Here is a 19,140-nt window from a genome sequence, read left to right on the forward strand (position 1 = left end):
CTCTGACATTCTTCTTTACAAATCCTCATTTTGTACTTCTAATTCTTGACCGTTGTTTTGTTTTGATCTCTCCCCTGCAATTCCGCGTGCGTTACTTCTGAGCGGTGCATGCGCAAAGCGACCTCTATACGTCATTCCCCGTAACTGCTTCTGTTTACAACAGTCAGCGCAAGCTAGATTCAAGTGATTATTACGTTTTGGATATGGATATTTTTCTTACAAAAACGCATTGATTCGCTACAGAAGGCCTTTGTTCACTCCCCGGAGCCGTGTAAGGCACTTTTTTTTATGAATGGGCGATTTTTATTTAATTTCTTTTGGACTGAAGCAATGCAACACCCGCTGAGTGGCATTAAACAGCTTGAAAGATCAAAGACAATTTTTAATATAACTCCGACTGGATTCGTCTGAAAGAAGAAAGTCATATACACCTAGGATGCCTTGGGGGTGAGTAAAACGCAGCCTAATTTTCATTTTTGGGTGAACTAACCCTTTAATCCGCATACAAACAAATTACAATGTGCTAAGAAAAATTTTTGATTTGTTAAACGTTGATTCATGGACACCACTGTTCAGAAGTGTTGTTTATATATATATATATATATGTTATAATGCAATAAATTGATCAAAAATGACAGTAAAGACATTTATAATGTTAAAAACATTTCTATTTTAAATAAATGCAAATGCAAAATTGTATTAGTTTCAACAAAAATATCAAGTATAATAGTTTTTAACATTGATAATAATAATAACAGGATTAAATTATATTCTAAAATATTAAAATAAAATACAGCTATTAACATTGCTGTTTTATTGTATTTTCAATATTGTATTGTATTTTCAATGCTGCCTTGAGCATTTGACTTCTTTCAAAAACATTAATAAAATCTTACTGACCCTAAACTTTTGAACAGTAGTGTATAAATTGCAATATCATACTAAATTAATATACAAAATGTCTCAATATTTGGTTTCTAATCACCTAAACTGTTATTTTGGTAACACTTTAGAATAGGGAACACATATTCACTTTTAATTAAGAGTTTTCCCTCAATAAACTCCTAATTTGCTTGTTTTTAATAGTTAGTAAGATAGTTGATAAATTTAGGAATGGGGTCGGATTAAGGGATCTAAAATATGATCATGCAGAATAAGGCATTAATATTTGCTTTATGAGTACTAATAAATGGTCAGTATGCTAGTAATATGCATGATAATAACAGCTAGTTAATAGTGAGAATTGGTCCTTAAAATAAAGTGTTGACATTATTTTCGTCAATTAAAACTGACATCCAAGTAAAACGGACTAAAATATTTGAACATGTCACTATAAAATATTTACCATATTTAAAAAAAAAAAAAAAAGATTTATTTTGTGAAAAAAAACCCCAACTTTTTATCCAACAAACTTTGGACCCCATTGACTTTCATTGCATGGACAAAAATTAAGACTATCTTTTCTTTTTAATCTTCCTTTGTGTTGCACAGAAGAAAGAAAATCATACAGGTTTGGAACGATGTGAATCTGACTAGATGACAATTTTCATTTTTGGGTGAGCTATCTTTTAAGACTGTCTCTTACAACCTTCACAGTGCTTTGAATTCAAAGAGAACCTTAAATTAAAGAGGAAAAACTGGAAAAATGTGACTTAAAAGTCAAGATTAGTTAAAAAAAAGTTGCCAATCAGAGCTTTGCTCGGTTAACTAGTCTACCGTTAACTGATCAAGCTTTCTTGACAAAGAGAGAGCATGATGAGTTTTCGAGCAGAGCTCATTAAGGGGCAATGGGGCCGTTCATCTCCGGCTCTTAAGAGCACTCTGGTCTGTCGGGGCGCCAGTGTCCCTTTCTCACTCCTCCAGGCGCACATCAAAAAGTGGGGCAGACTCTCTCAGCTCTGTTCTGGCTGTCTGGGGCTTTGAAGTCCTTTGGTTATCAGCCAAGCGTGTCACGCTACCTGCAGCCATCTGTGAAGAGCCCACACTCGGGCTGGGCGGCCAAACCCCACAATGACTGTGTGTGTGTGGAGAGTTTTACCTGCAACACTGTTCAGTACATGGGGCATAAAACCTGAGAATGAGAGGGTGGGAAGTGACCATTTTGAAGAGACTTATTGGCAATATCTCTCTCTCTATTCTCCTGACTATATTACCTTCAAGAAATCCTTAAATAAGATGGAGAAAGACTGAGACATACTGTACATACAGTGAAGAAAAATGGTGTAAAAACAATTTTCACTCAGAAATTGTAAAGCGTACTCTAATAATCTGTTTTATTTACCACTATGAATTTTTTTTTATTATTAATTAAAATTTTATTTTAATAACGGTTTTTACATTTAAAAAATCTATCTATCTATCACCTACATTGTTAAAAGAAAGTACTATTGTTAGTAAATAGGAAAAAAAAAGAAAAAAGAACAAATATATATATATATACACAGTATATTAAAGTACTTAACAAGTAATTTTAAAAAGTGATTAAAACATTAAAATAAATTAAATCAAATAAACAGTTTGTATACAGGCAAATTTAGACTTCGCATTATTATTTACAGTGAAAATATTCCTTTTAAAACATTTTTACTTTATTAAAAAAAAGTAATTGTTTAGAAAGTCCTAGTAATAAGAGGAAAGATATATATCAAGCTGATCAGCAGATAAATAAATTAAAATAAAATGCAATAAAATAAAACATTCAACTCACTTTACAAATAACTGTCAGTGATTGAGTTTCCATGCATAAGAGTGGCCAATGATCTACACAAACAAATCCTAATAAATGAATAAAAGTAAATGCAACCAATGAAACATGGGCATCTTTATACTATTGTGTTCAGTTATGTTGGGTTCTAACTATGAGATATTTGTGGACAAAGCTAATCTGTCTGCCTCATCAAGTTTAGACTGTACATTACCCTGATAAAGCAGGCCAGGCCTTTTCATGCCAATTGGCCCAACTTATGGGGGTTTCTCAACAACAATAGGATTATATAGGGCATAGACAATGTGCTTTCAGCAGGAGAGGGGAGAGCATGCTGAAAGACCAATGAATGCATTGTATGCCAATTTAACCCCCGGTTTCATTGATGTATGCACATGCACAGTAACCCACATTACAGAAATCAGCACACGAGACCAAGTTTTATCTCCAAGTACACTAGAAAAAATTATTTCTCCAAAGATGTAAATAAAACAAAGATTATAGGAGTACAAAAGAGAATACCATTTCTGTTTTTCTGGTCATTCTGGCCCAGAGAGGATTTTCTCTTTCCAAAAAATGCAAGTTAACGTTATCACATTGGATCAAAACCTACTGAAGTTTGCTCACACTGGGTACAGTACAAATTCCCCCCAAAATTGATAATTGTGGTGTTCCCGGGCAAAAAATACAGCTTGTTTTCTTACAATTGGTTTTGTATTTGCACCTCAGCTTCTGAGTGAAATTACCCACAGATAATGTTGTTTTTCACTCAAAAACTAAGGTGCATAATCTCAGATCAATGACGCCTATGATCAATCAGTTCCAAAAGAAATACAAAACCTATGCTAATTGAAAGAAAACAAGTACAAGTTGACAAAAAGATTGAATCCAAGATTTGGTGATAATATTGCATTTTTAGAGACTTACAAGCTCATATTTGACTGGGAACACCAAATTAGGTTAAGTTTTTTTTTTTTAGCATAGCACAATGGTTAATTCAGTGTGCTCCTTGCCATTTGCCAATTGTTTATGAAAATTACTAGCAATTCCTGAGATAAAATGGTTTCTACTCCAAATGTTTCAGCTCAAGTTAAACCAAAGCTACCCATGTCATCAACCACTTGCACTTGTGCATTTTACTAAAATTCATAACTGATGCCCTGAGATATATGCATAAGCAGGATTGCATTGCACAAAAGCAGCTGAATTCCATCAGTCAGTGGCTGGTGATACGAACCCTGGTGCCGGTAACCATAGGTGTGAAGGCGAAATGAATGGTGCCCTTCATGAAGGAGTAATTGCCATGTGATTACATCCCCGCAAATCTAACAGCTGTGAAAAAAGCCCCCCCTTTCATTTCCCTTTGTTGGTGGAAGAATGCAGCCGGGAGAGACCCCAGCGTGAACTGATCCTCTCATATCTGATCAAAGGAAACATGCCAGTTGGACCCCCACCCTTTAAGAAAAAAAAAAAAAGCACATCCACCAGACCTGGCAGAATGAGTCAAAACAGACCCATTTGTGATGTTTTGAAACAAAAATGACTTGATTTCCTTGTCATTCCCATCGGTTTCCCTTTGCATTTTCATTGCTGCTTATTTACCGCACTAAGTGACCATATGTTGACACAGCCTGGCAACGTAAATGCAAACCTTTTGTTTACCGTGTAAACACGCAATGTATCCCAGAATGCAGTAGTGCTGTGGGATAAGTGTGGGTGTAGAAAGGTATGACACTCAGCATTGTCTGAAAATGCCCTTGGTGCTGCATCATATCTGACGCCCGCACCACGAAACAAACAGAGAGGCTTGCAGCTGGATCCTTCTGTGTTTCTGCATGGCTGCGAATCAATGCTGAACTCACCTACCCCGGCGTATCTCGCATGTGGCGAGAGCTCTCAGGCTAATGTCGCTGGCATGTCTCTCCCTGAAACTGTATAGCGGATGAATTGTTTGCCAGTCATGCCAAAACTTTCACAAATAGAGAACCGCAAATTGGTCATTTAAACTGGGAGTTACATAAAAAATTACAATAGATGAGTGATAGATTCATCAGAAAAACCAAATCTGTTTTTTTTCTCCATAGTTGATGAGAGTATAAAATTGTTAATGTTGCTTGGGAAATTTCATCTGCATAAAGTAACATTTATCAAACCGTGTTTTAGAATTTGTTCTTTTTCAAAGATTTTAAAATTATGACTCACGTAACAGTGTAGGAAGTGGAACATTACTTATATTGAAAAGAGTGCTCTGTTTAACATAGCATTAGATGAAGTTGTATGTATCATAGCGTATACACATACAGTACATATTAGGCTATAGCATATCCTTACATATATTTATTACAGTGAACGCAATAAAAAATTCAAAAAGTAGATTACATACAGCTGTTATCCAGTGCCAAACACATTAAAACAGTCATCTTCAAGCGGTCATGCATCTTTTCTTCACAAAACAATGCTTTATAATACAAGACAACAATATACTGTAGCGCCTATCTATAGCAAACAAACAAACTGACACAAAATATTAAATAGTAGGATATTACTTTATCATTATTATTATTATTAGGTCTACCATATTCAAATAAAAAACTGTAGGCTACAATCCTTGTGTGTGGTCCCCCAGCTTGGCGAGCAGTGCAAACTACAAGTACCACAAGTCATTGCGTGGGAATTTTTCCCCCCCAGCCGCATAAAAACTACATTTTCCAGAACGCCTCAGTGTCATCGCAAGCGGTTGCTGTCAAACACACAGGGTAAGCGCATTGTTTATATCATTTACTACTGGTATAATCTAAACCTTTCATAACATTGTAACATCCCAGATTTACTCAAGCAACAGCAAACATTATAAACTGCTCTTTCTTTTAATTACGTAAACCGTTGTAGGATTCTATTACAAAACAATAGGGGAAAGGTGACATGAGAGCATCGAGAGTATTGAACTTATTCTTCGTATGTGTAGGCTATTGGTAAAAGAAGTAACACAATGTTGACAGTAGCCTAAATTATAAACAATCTTAACTTGGAATTTTGGAGAAGTTTCACAATCACATACAGTAGTATGCACAGATGTAACAGAAATTAATGCACTGCCAAATCGAATATTTGTAGAATGACTTGTATGGTCATCTTTGAAAAAAAATTATTTGTAGGCCTATAAAAAAATATTGTGTGTCTGTTCATTTGTTTACATTTTTATTGATTGATTTGTTTGTTTGTTTGTTTATGTGACGAACTTTTCACTCAAATAGTGTTAGGCTAATATATTCTTTGAGGTGATTATTATTTTTTTATAGCTCTGATTTGTGTGATCAAGTAAGCATGTGATATTTGTCTAAACTCATATTCTGATTTATATATTAAAGTATAAGAATCACTGAGAATCATGCATAGTGTCAGCATTATCTGTTAAAAGTTTATCTTGCATTATTGCGAAATTGTATGTGATTGGCCCTTTTGCACACAGCTAGATGTCCTTACATGCTCTCAGACTAACAGTTATTGATAATATAATGTCAGGCATGCTCACAGACAGCTTCACTAACATGATTGCTGAAGCCAAGAACTTCCAACTTAACTGTTAACAAAATGTAGTTTATGTTCCTCATATAAAACAGGGCTGTAAAAAAAAATGTTTTATTTTAAATAGCTCTTATAGTTTTAAAGTTTTTTATAACTCTTTATTTCTTTTTACAGTTGTTCTTGATGGTTGCAGGTTGTGAGCTGGTTAACCATTTACATTTTGTATTCAACTTAATAACTGAAAATGTGGGTGAGGTGAAAGGGTCAAGCGTCACGGGGTAGTGTTTCCATCTTCATGAAGGATTTCATTCTGTTTAACTAGATATTTATGAAGAAAACTTGCTTGCAAATTAAGAAATCACTGTCACAGTTCTAGGGTGTTGTTGGTTGCAAAGATTTTTTTTTTATGACAAAACTTAATTTGTTTATTTGTTGCTTGCTGTACACTAATTTTTTGCACCAAAAGTTAATTTTAACAGTAGGAAAAGTAACTCGTCACACTGAAGTTTTCATACTGTATCTGTTTTTTTCCCCCGTTTTTTTAATGCTTCGCTTGCCAGCAGAAGAGACTAGCCAGGTTTAAACGGTTCCACTGTTGCGTTATTACAATGAACTTGTATATTGTTTTATGATGCTCCATGCAGTTAGCAACATAATCCACATAAATCCCATTTTAAGTGTTTCTTTTTATGTTAGTGAGTTTGTTGTGTGTAAATCATCAAGCGCCAAAATTAATGGGTGCATGTAAAATTATAATTTTTTGGGTAATACTTTACCAAAAGGTTCCATTAGTTAACGTTAGTTAATGTATTAGCCAACATTAACTAACAATGAGTGATGCATTTGTTACAGAATTGATTAAACTGTTTTAACATTAGTCCTAATAAGATATAACAATATTAAAATGTTGAAATTAACATGATCTAAGATTAATAAATGCTTTAGATGTTTTTTTATTGTTAGTTCATGTTAACTAATGTAATTAACTAATATTAACAAATGGAACCTTATTGTAAATTGTTACCTTATTTTTATATAAGACTAAGTTAATCAATAGCTTTTATTGATGTTATATTTTATTTTATTTGTCTTGCTTTATTAAGATTTGATAAGATCTGATGTTTATCTGACAGATTTTAAGCTGTTATATTGTGATTTTACAGTGTGCAGATAACAAATACTTTGAACTCTTAAGTGCATTTAAATTGTCAGCGTCTCCTCTCTGTGTGCAGAAAGCCAGCGGTGAGAGTCACAGGTCTCATCATGCAGCAGTTAGTCGACATTCTGAAATGGTTTGGAGTTGAGGCGAGTGGATGGTCTGTATCTGTGTGCCTTTTTCTGCTGTTCCTCAGCCTCCTTTACTGGTGAGTAAAACAATTTCATCTTGAGGTTTCCAAACGCAAAACACATACACTGTTATTTACAGATTGCAATGGCAGATTTTTCATGACCGATATTTCTAATGGCATTCTGGGAAGTTAGTACCACTGTGAGATCCAAACAGCTCAGGCTTGTTTTCCTCAGGAGAAGGACGGCGCGATCTGATCAAATTCCAATCACACGTGTCTCCGCACTTATCTTTTAAATGTCTTCCCATTCAGATTCCGGTCCCTTTTTACAGTCACGTGAAGGCAAGGCTGAAGGTAATTCATAGATTCCTTGGCCACAAGGCTTAGGAATATAACTGTAGCAATAGTATAGACAGGAGTAAAATCCTTAAGAGCTGATATAAATCTTGCAAGGTCAAGCTATAAAACATATCTAGATGTAAAATATGTACTCAAAAATAGAAATATAAGTGAACTGAATTAAATAAATAGTTCACCCAAAAATGAAAAATTGCTTAACATTTACTCACCCTCAGAGAAATGTAGCATTAAATCACTTGCTCACCAATGGAGCGAATGGTTGGCGTCAGAATGAGAGTCTAGACAGTAGATAAAAACATCATAATAATACAAAACACGACTCCAGTCCATCAATTAACATCTTGTGAAACAAAAAGCTGTTTATAATCAACAAATCCATCAAGACCTTTTTAAAGGCACAATATGTAAGATACTTTTATTAAAATATCCAAAAACCACTAGAACAGTGTTGTATATTTTACAGACCCATTTGTGATGTTTTGAAACAAAAATGACTTGATTTCCTTGTCATTCCCATCGGTTTCCCTTTGCATTTTCATTGCTGCTTATTTACCGCACTAAGTGACCATATGTTGACACAGCCTGGCAACGTAAATGCAAACCTTTTGTTTACCGTGTAAACACGCAATGTATCCCAGAATGCAGTAGTGCTGTGGGATAAGTGTGGGTGTAGAAAGGTATGACACTCAGCATTGTCTGAAAATGCCCTTGGTGCTGCATCATATCTGACGCCCGCACCACGAAACAAACAGAGAGGCTTGCAGCTGGATCCTTCTGTGTTTCTGCATGGCTGCGAATCAATGCTGAACTCACCTACCCCGGCGTATCGCGCATGTGACGAGAGCTCGCGGACTAACGTCGCTGGCATGGCTCTCCATGAAACCTTATAGCGGACTAATTGTTGCCAGTCATGCCAAAACTTTCACAAATAGAGAACCGCAAATTGGTCATTTAAACTGGGAGTTACATAACAAATTATTACGTAAGACAACATGAGCACAGCAAACAGGCTAATTATGAATGAATAAAATCCCATTATGCAGGTCATGTGCTGTGATGCCCGAGAGGGGATGTACAGAGCAGAACTTGAAGAGATAGTTAGTGCAATGTGATGATCCCTTAGCGAGAAAATAATAAATATTAAAAATAAAAATAGCTATATATTATGTATAAAAATCCATTTGGACTATGTGAGAAAACTATTAAGCATGACATTATAAAGACATCTTGTTTCTAAAGTTGTTTCAAAATAAATATGCTTTTATATAGGCGTTACTCTAAAACCACATTAATTACTAAAACCCAAAAATAAGTAATTAAGTAATAATAAGTATTAGGCTAAATCTAATGTTGTGTATCTTTTTTCTACCATTATTAAAGTACAGGTGGATTTATAAACATGATATATATATATATATATACAATTTTTTATTATTATTATTATTATTATATAAACAATTTATTTCTTTGTGCTTATACTTTAAACTTAAGTATACAATTATAAAATATATGTTCCAGAACAGTATCATAAAGCCCTCGGGATCATACTAATAGTAAAATTGGTGAGAGAGAAAAAAAAACTCCATCAAAACACTTTAGAATGAATATTTTCCCCCCCACAATGCTTTATGGAGATTTAGTTATTTTTATTTCTACTGTTAAAAACTAGGGCCTTCAAAAGAATAATAGGATTTAGTAAAATAAGATGAAAGTGTAAATTACTATTACTAAATTACTGAAACTAAAACTGAAACTGATAGAAATGTCAAAACACCTTTAAAATTACTTGAACTTCAAGTAAAATGAAAACTGAAAATATAAAAAAGTCAAAATATTATTCAAAATATTAATAAATAATACTACTAATGAAAAAATGGAAAATATAATAGTATGTAAATAATACTAAGGCAACACTGTTATAATGAAGAATGCTTATTAATATTATGGTTTAATATTCAGTAATTCATAAAAAATTACAATATTAAATAAATTAACACTTTTACAGCCCCCAATTTTTTTTTCTTAAATTCTCTGCTCCAACTGTGGCAAACATGCATATGTTTGCACAGACAACAAAGCCAACATACTGATAAGCATCTAAAATGTAAACGCTTTTACAAATAAACAACTTCAGAGACATACAGAGGTTTACGAATCCTCTGAGGTTTGCAATATTGAATTAATAAGGATTCAAAGTTTGTTTTTATTGTATTTATAATAAAAGAGATGAATGAAATATTTAAAGCCATCACATTTAACACTGTTTACTTAATTTGACAATTTCATTCTGTGAGACTTCTAGAGGTCAGCGTCACTGTGACAAGCACCCAAATAAATCAGTTAATGAGAAAAACATGTTATACCAAAACATCCACTGTGTTTATATTTCATACTTGTTGAGCTTTGAAGATAATTACAGCCATACACAGAGTGCAAATAACTTTATTTTTATTACTCCTATCTGGATTTCATTTATAAATACGTTGCCATTAACAACGTCTTTCTCAGACATTTATTGATAATGAGACACATTATGAGATTGTGTTGGAATATTGAACTTGTTCACTAGCAGTTGTGCCATCCAACAAACGCCAGAGAGTTTATAAAGATTATGATTAGATGCATTAGATGCAGTCAATGCATTGATATTGCACATTTCCGTTTCAATCCACAGATGCAAAAATTGGTGCATTTCACAGGCAAAATAAACACCAATAAAAATGAATGAGCTCACCGTGGTCAGTAACAAAGCCCCGTTTTCCCCTGCACTTTTGGTTTCTGTCAGTAGGACAGACCCCATTAACTAACCAACCCCCATATCCCTCAATTACACTCCCTTGGGCACCAGAGCACACCTGTGAGCCATTTCCCCACTGAGGTTCTGAGAGCTCAAATGTCCCTCAGGCTTCAAAGGAGCACAAGATGTGGACAGCATAATCACATTCAGTAAGCCTGCGGTTCATTTACTGACCCACGGTGAGGCGAAAAGTCCTGTAAGGACTTCTGTGAGGATAATGCGCTGGATAAGACTATTTCCAGAGTGACCAGTGACCTGGACAGCCATTGTGGTTTTCAAGCGTGGATGGCTATGAGAACCAGGCAAACACACACCGGGGTCACAATGCTTCAATGTCCTCGCAAGGAAGCACTTCCTCTTGATTGAGGGGGGCAACAATGTAAACTCACTCAGGGGCGATGACCTCCAAACTTATAGATTTTCCTGCAATTCTCAACTGGCAATGACCCTGGACCTTAGCCATGGGTTAAGATCAGTTAGGGACAATCAATCAACTCCAACACCAAAACAGAAGGACATGTTGGAACAGTTGCTTTATGAAATTTATGACGCAGATGCTCATCAAGTGGAGATGGTGGCGTGAACTCAAACTCAGGGGAACCAAGAAGGTTTCCAGAGGTCTGAAAAGCAAAAACTGTTGGCAGAGATCATCTACAGGTCAGAGAACAACTAATCATATGGTTTACTTTAGACCATTATACTGGTTCCTAAAAGATTGGTTTCCTGGAATATAATGGAGAAGTCATATGGACCAATTTGAGGGTGTTTTTTCTTTCTTTTTGATTTCTCTCAAAAGCTTGAAGATAAGATTTTTTTAGATGTTTCTGAAAAAGGCCTCTTATGCTCACCTAGGCTGCATTTATTTGATCAAAAATGCATCCAAGAAAAAAAGTAATATTGTGAAAAATTATTACATTTTGAAATGTAGTTTATTCCTGTGATGGCAAAGCTGAATTTCCAGCAGATATTACTCCAGTCTTCAGTGTCACAGTTGACATGATCCTTCAGAAAACATTCATATATGCTAATCTGCTGATCAAGAAGCATTTCTTATTATTAATATCAATGTTCAAAACAGTTGTGCTTCTTAATACTTTTGTGGAAAGCATGGTACATATTTTTCCGGATTCTCTAATGAATAGAAAGTTAAAAATACATTTTATTTGAAATACTGTCTATGCCTTTGCTGGTTTTATTCATTGAATGCATCCTTGCTAAATAAAAATATTAATTTACTGACATCAAACTTTTGAACAGTATGGTATATTTATGTTTTATGGGAAAAAAACACATGACCCCTAAATATAAAGACAAAAAACAATAATCGGAAAGACCCAGGCCTGACTCAAGGCATCTTTCCATCTCCAGCATTCCAAAGCTAAACATTTGCTTCCTTCTGCTGTAGAGACAGGTTGTCCTGGTCCTCACATCAGGCATTTATCACCATGTCAGTGTGGGTTACGAGGCCAGGAGCCAAGACTCCTCTGGCCCCAGATTACTCTTCCGTATGGGATTGAGCCAGAGCGTTGGGCCTGCACCACAGCGCTCCACAAAGACAAATCAGAACAGGGGAAAAGGCAACAACAAAGAGCTCTCACTATGGTTTGGCATTACAAACGTCTCCACAGACAGTCTGTACCCTAAACTGGAGCAGTAACAGATATTTATTCACAAACTGAAAGGTCTTTTACTCCATGCTTTTGAAAAGAGCTCAACACAGCGCGCATGTGCCTTAGCGACACAATACACGCATCTGACAGCCATGAGATGAGCAGAGAAGTCCGTAAATAAATGCAAAACAAGCATGACCAGACATTTAATCTAGTTTTAATGTGTGTTCACATACACACACAGATCGGCGTTATATTGGACTGGCTGCTTAAACCACAAAAAGCAACAAATTATTAGGCATTCGTAAGGTAATGACACAACAGCACCATATTAAAATTTCCAGCTTTTGTAACGCAATGAAAACAACTCTACAAGTGAAACAAAGAGAGATAAACAGCAAAAGAAACACATTTCTGCATAAACCAGCCATCTGAAGTTTAAAAACTACATAATTGCATTCATAAATATCACACAAGACATATGGACAGTAAAGGAAATGTGCGATGCTGCCCCACATTTCCATTCTGAGCGCACACATCTATAATAAGCAAGAGCAGAGAAAGAGAAACCACCAGAACAATGTCATTTCTACTTCATTAACTACTTCCAAATGACAGATCTCTCTTTACACCTTATGAGCATCACTGTTCGACTAAACAATTAAGCTAAAGTCCTACAGATTGGTTTCTTAAATAAGCTCACTTGGTTTTGTTTGGGATTACAGTGAACGTCCCCATAGGAGATGCTGTTTATACAACAGCCAGAGCAAACCTCGAAAGTTACACGAAGGCTAAACCAAGTCTCAAGGGTCTTCAGATGCCCCATAAGGTTACCTTAAGGGTCTTCAAATGTTACAGTTCCACAAGATGAATCTATCTAGCATCCATCCATCTGCAGCATCCATCTACCTATAAGATCATCTAATCAATTAAGAAAGTTGTGGAACTGCGAGTAAAGGTTTGCATGTTTTCCACTTGCCTTCATAAGGCAAACATTAATAGTAATGCTTATTCATTTTGTGCAAATAATCTTAAAGACAAAAAAAGGGTGGGGGTTGCTATCACCAGCAGAGGGAGCATGGGTAATCAATCAGAAATACTGAAAAAATTTAAAAAGACAAAAGCAAACCTTCAGCCGTCTGAGGCTGGCATGGTACCTCTGACATTTGAGTCACTATCGCACTCATGCATTGCTTCATATTTGTCCAAATTATGAACTACAACCAACCAGAATATGACTGTGTCAACCACAACTAAGGCTGTGTCTGAAAACCTAGTGAGCTACCTACATTTTAAAGTACTGAAGGCACATATAGTGCTCCAAAAAGCTGCATATGCACCTATGATGCCCAAAAATTGACAGCATGTGGTTTTGAGGCACAGCCATGAAGAGATAGTTCATCCAAAAAAGTAAAATCTGTCATCATTTACACCCCCCGCGTCATTCCAAACCTGTGCGGCTGGAAAGATGTCAATCTCAATCACCGTTCACTTTCATTTTGCAAACAGCGAAAGTGATTAAGGCTGTCAGTCACTAACATTCTGTCCAAAATCGCCACCGGAAAAAAAGAAAGTCAAAGAGGTTTAGGTGAGTAAATGATGACAGAATTCATTTTGGGGTGAACTGACCCTGTAAGTGACCTCGGCTTGCTCTCTGGAGAACAAAACCAGCTTTTTAGGCTGTTGATGAATCGATTTTACCCCTCACAGAGAACCAAAAAAAATGCTAAGACAGTAAAAACTCTGCTATGGATTCACTATATTCTCCATAAAGCATTCCTGCACAAGGATTAGTCGCCTTAACACTGCAGTGTATTAGTTAGTCTAACTCAGGCCAAATCATTACAACATATATTGTGCAGCATCAATAGAATAACAAGTCACATAATAGTGACACAATAAATTAGTAAACGCAATTCCCCTCAAGCCTTATCTGTACACTGCCTGTTTGCTTCACATCCACTTTCTGTTCTGTATAGGCTATTCCCTACCTAAATAGATCCATAATCTGAAGCATGCAGAATACACATCAATCTATTATAAACGGTGGTATTGTGTACTAATAGCCTATAAGAATAACCATTAAATGAATAGACAGCATTACACAATGAAACAGAGGGAGGCTTGCGGTTTCAAATACATTTTAGTCAAAATCCACAATAAACCTGGACGAATTCAACAACTACCTGATAGCACATCAAGCTAAGATTTCATAAATAATACAAATTTCAACAAATGCATCCTTTCTGACACAAGTAACAGATTGGTAAAGAACCTCAGGACCCGACGGTCTCTCTGTGGAGAGAGTGAATAATGTTAGTCAATTATGTGCAGGTCTGACATTAATTTCACCCTCGTAAGGGCTGTAGATCTTACCTTCGTATACAGGGGCCATCGGTGCAAGGGTTTCTGTTATTCATGGCAAAAAATGAAGCGACAGCACTGTTCACAACTCAATAAAAATCTGCCATCTTGAGCCGCGGACAGAATCGCTGCTGTCTCCTGCATTACTAACCCAGTTCATCAGGGAGAGAAAAAGGATAAAAGGATGAAAAATCACATCCAGAATTTCAATTTGATAATCGGCCTACCGTTTCCATGGTGTCATTGTGTCGCCTGCCAATGAAAATATGGAAACACCAAAGACGCTTTAATATGTTGTGCGTTTTAATGGACCGGTGACGACCGCACAGAGTAGCATTATAACAGAACTTTCAAATGTATCTAGTATGATAAAACAGCGCTGCTTTCCCCCACATACGCACGACCGGAAGGAGCGGAAGTGGTCGACTGTGGCATAATAAAAGCTCCGCTGCTTTCGAGCCGTGTGTCACGCTCGTTCAGTGGCCTCGTTTCGCTTCGACGGCTTTCAGCCTCACCCTGCTTCATTCTACTACGTTAATAAATCATTAGCTCATCCGTGAACATGATTTCTGCCCGAGTCCCGTCGGATTGCATCGGCTGTGGGGATGAAGACCACAACTCCCATGATTCCACACTCAGTCACGCCGTCATCAAACTACCCCTTTGTCTCTTTTTTTATTTTGAATATGCGCCCTCTAGCGGCGAAAATGACATATTGTGCCTTTAACTTTAGATGAGTCCTTTATCCATAATATTGCTTTGTCTTTTTCGCAAATATTTATTCATTTATTTGGACTATCTTCAATAGTCATATTGAAATCATGGGGGGAAATGTCAAAGAGTGTGGGGACCTTGTAATTTGAACAAGCAACAAGAATAAATGTTTTACTCAGATGCTTGAAGGTTTAGTTACAGTTTCCATATTTTAAATCTGGCAAAACGGAGCTGTTTTCTGTTTTTCTTTGAGAATTTATTACCACATCAGTGTTCTCTGAACTTATAACAAAGGGTTGCCTTTGCAAAGTCTAAAGGTGATTTTAAAAATTTACTCGATATGCATTGTGACAGAGTGTCCCATTTTTATTGGCTCCCAACTAAATTTGTCCTTTTATTGTAGGACATTGACAAATATGCAATGAAATGTGCATCTCAGCATTGAAATAAAGGATTAGTTAAACACTGCTCTTATAATGCAGTGACTCAGTCTGGTGAGAAGCTGATTAGAGTTGCAGGTCTCTATTAAAGTTAGATTTAGTTTTCCGCATCAGAACTTTATTACAGCGTTGGAATCAGTGTATTTAATTACAGCCATTTTTACAGGGCTTAGTCACACCCTTCCTTCTGAAACATTTATATTGTCACCTTTAACAGAGAAGGAGCACTGAAAAAAGACCTTCTCATGTTGTCCATAGCAACCAGAGTGCTCTGGACAACAGCTTGCTAGTTAATTAAGGTTTAAGAAAAACTTAAGCCAGTCTAAAAAGATAGTGTCTTAAATGCTAAGCTATTCTTATACTTTAACATCCATTGTGATGCTTACATAATGGTGATCCCACTGAAGCATCACTGCTTTGTTTAGTGGTGCCATGACCCGTGGCATCATATATTGCATTACTATTAAAACCCTTGGGGATTTTTTTTAAACTGCCAAAAAAAAACCCTGCAGCTCTGGTTAGTTTTATTTAAGGTAAAATACTTCAAGTGGAGTCATTTTTTTACAAGGTTATCTAAAAATTCAATTATAGGTTATATAAGGTTTTCTATGAAATTCAAATTATTGCAGAATATGTATCAGTGGAATATTAAAGAGAAATGGCACCTTACAAGAATATGCAAATTATATATATTTTTAAATATTTATATAGCATTGGAGGCATGCATTGCTTTTTGTATTTTGATTAATACATTATAATATATTATTATTAATATGACTATTTCCCAAATAATAAATATTTTAAAATAATTATTGTTAATATTTTGGTAACAGCACTGCAAACCTTATAGAAAATGACTAGAAAATAAAATGGATCGTAATATTTAATCTGACCTCTTGATTTTGGTGGTCACAAATTTATGACGATTAAGCACTTTTTCCACTGTGTATTTGTTTACAAAGAAACATAATAATAGAACAATTATTAGGCTATTTGTTGCATCCTAGCTGAAAGTGACATATCATTTTCTAAGAAATTTAAATGATTCAAGAATATGCTAGACATATTAAAGAGATTTAATAGACATAAGAAATAATCCGATAGTGATCAACTGCTTTTTCCCTTCATGGGGTACCTGTTATTTAACTTTTAGCAGTCTTACACACACACACACACACACACACACACACACACACACACACACACACACACACACACACACACATTTTTGTTTCAGAACAAGTAAATTCCTGTCTGTCTGTCTGGAAAAGACATGACTGTGTCAGGGTTCTGTCACTTCGGTCTAGTGTAATTCATGGTTTCCGGGGTGCGTGATGAAAAAAGGATGTCTGCAACTTAACTCCACGGTTATCGATGGTGTTTTGGCTCTAAAAAAGAGCCAAATTGCAGGTCTTGGCTTCAGCTGGTGATCATGTCTGTGGAGTGCTGTCATTCACAGTGGACTTAAAGAGGTTAGTTATGTAAGGGCTCACTCATTCTGTCACAGTGCAAATGGAGATTTATATCAGGGGATGAAACCTTTCTGCACAGGGCTGCTATGACAAAAGGTTTTTAAAAAATCAGGATTTCGAGGAGGGTATCTCAATAAGCATTTTGGGCTGGTCCCAAGGCTGAAATAAGTCATGTTAGAGGATTAGTCCCTGATTTGAGACTTGACTGCACTGTTAAATATAAGCCTTGTTTCCTTGAGACGCTGCTTGACAAACACACAAACTTAAAATACAAAAGACGCAGTGTTACGGAACAAAACTTTCTAATCAGTAGAGGAGCCAAGTCTTTCCTCTGAGGTCATCCATGTGTAAATAAGAACACTATTTATTTGCGTCAAACTTGCAATTGATATGGTAAATTTGCTGCAATGCAGCTAAATATGGCTAAATGTGTATATTTGCAAAGGAACCTCCTGAACTACTCCAGCACATCTCGTTTTCCTTTAGACAAAGAATTGATATTCAGTGCGAAAGGGTAGAGCTTATATAAGAGGCCAGCTTGGACCAGTAGATTGAAGGGTTTTACAATGACAGGGCCTTCAGAGTGTTTGCAATTGCCAGAATGTGAGGAAAGCATGATTATCAGTGAGCTGAACTTCTTCTGAACTCTGTCCCCTTCTGCCTCATTACTCATAAAGGCATGATGAGAGGGTACTGGAGACAGCCAAAGTGTCACCTATCGGCAAATGAAGCTGTTAGGTTCAGTCCTCTGCGATTCGGTGTTACTTGTTAGACTTTGACATTGCAAAAAAGGTTATTTGGGTAGCTTGACAACATGAGCAGCTGAACGTCTGTTGTTGTGTAAATTGGAAGATAATCATATCTAAATTTGACCAGTTTATTCTAATGCCCAGTTTAGTGGCTTGTGTGGGAACGCTGAGAAAGCAGCTTGTACTTGCATTGTCTTATGAATCATTTTCTTTTAAAACTTGTGTAGTGAAAAATATTTGAGTTACATACCTGCATATAGGTATGGGTCTTTTTTCAGGCTTATCCTGTATCTGATTTTATAGAAGCCTTTATGCAAGATATATATATATGCACAATATATCAGTACCATATTGGTTATCAGTCAGTAAGTATAACAGATTTAGTTTTTTATTTATTGGTTGATATTGGATATTTAATTGTGCTGGGCATTTTTCCTGTTTTTATATTAAGATTAAATTTGCATCATATAATGTTAATTTAAAGTAAAAACATTTTTTAATAACATGTAACAATGTAAAAAAGCAAAAAATTAATCACTTTTTTATGCTGTACATTATATTTTGTGATGCCTAAATTCACATGTAGCATTTAACATGTTTGGTTTTTAATGTTTTACTTTTACATTTATTTAAACAAAATATTATAGAATTTCAATTACACTGAAAAAAAATATTCATTGAATGTATTAAAAAAATTGAAGGTAAGTGGTTGCAATCAATTTATTTTAGCTACATTTAAATAAACAAATTTAGTTGACTAACTTTCAACTTTTTTTAATTAAATGTAGCTAAAATAAATTGTTTGCAATCACTTACATTAAAAAAAAATAGTTAAATTTTTTTCAGTGTACTGGCTAAAACATGCAACGAAATTCTCTCTCATTGTTATTGGCCAGAATTGTAATATTAGTAAATCTATTGTGAGTTCATAAAAACCTCTGAAAACTGGGAAGAGTGGGGTAAGATGTATTCTATTATAATGCATTCAATATTATTACAAATGCTATTATGAAATGTTAAAGCATTTTAACATTTTATATAAAAAAAAAAGAAAAAAGAAACAATTATATATATATATATATATATATATATATATATATATATATATATATATGT

General features: G+C 35.3%; 1 protein-coding gene and 1 long non-coding RNA gene across 3 annotated transcripts in view; one reads left to right on the forward strand and one right to left on the reverse strand.

The window, feature by feature from the left end:
* The window catches only part of LOC107568633 (homeodomain-interacting protein kinase 2-like), a 113,917-nt gene extending 99,050 nt beyond the window's left edge, over window positions 1–14,867 (reverse strand). For both annotated transcript variants that reach the window (XM_016254606.1, XM_016254604.1), the window contains exon 1: window positions 14,662–14,867. In XM_016254606.1, coding sequence (XP_016110092.1) covers window positions 14,662–14,680 — 19 coding nt within the window. In that variant the 5' untranslated portion in view covers window positions 14,681–14,867. The remainder of the gene's footprint in view (window positions 1–14,661) is intronic.
* LOC107568634 (uncharacterized) overlaps window positions 5,419–19,140 on the forward strand; it is a 55,471-nt gene continuing 41,749 nt past the window's right edge. The window contains exons 1-2 of the long non-coding RNA XR_001606790.1: window positions 5,419–5,460; window positions 7,462–7,593. This is a non-coding gene — a long non-coding RNA (uncharacterized lncRNA). The remainder of the gene's footprint in view (window positions 5,461–7,461; window positions 7,594–19,140) is intronic.

The sequence above is a fragment of the Sinocyclocheilus grahami genome, unplaced genomic scaffold, assembly GCF_001515645.1.
Source record: "Sinocyclocheilus grahami isolate Dianchi unplaced genomic scaffold, SAMN03320097.WGS_v1.1 scaffold1265.1, whole genome shotgun sequence".
Lineage (NCBI taxonomy): Eukaryota > Metazoa > Chordata > Actinopteri > Cypriniformes > Cyprinidae > Sinocyclocheilus > Sinocyclocheilus grahami.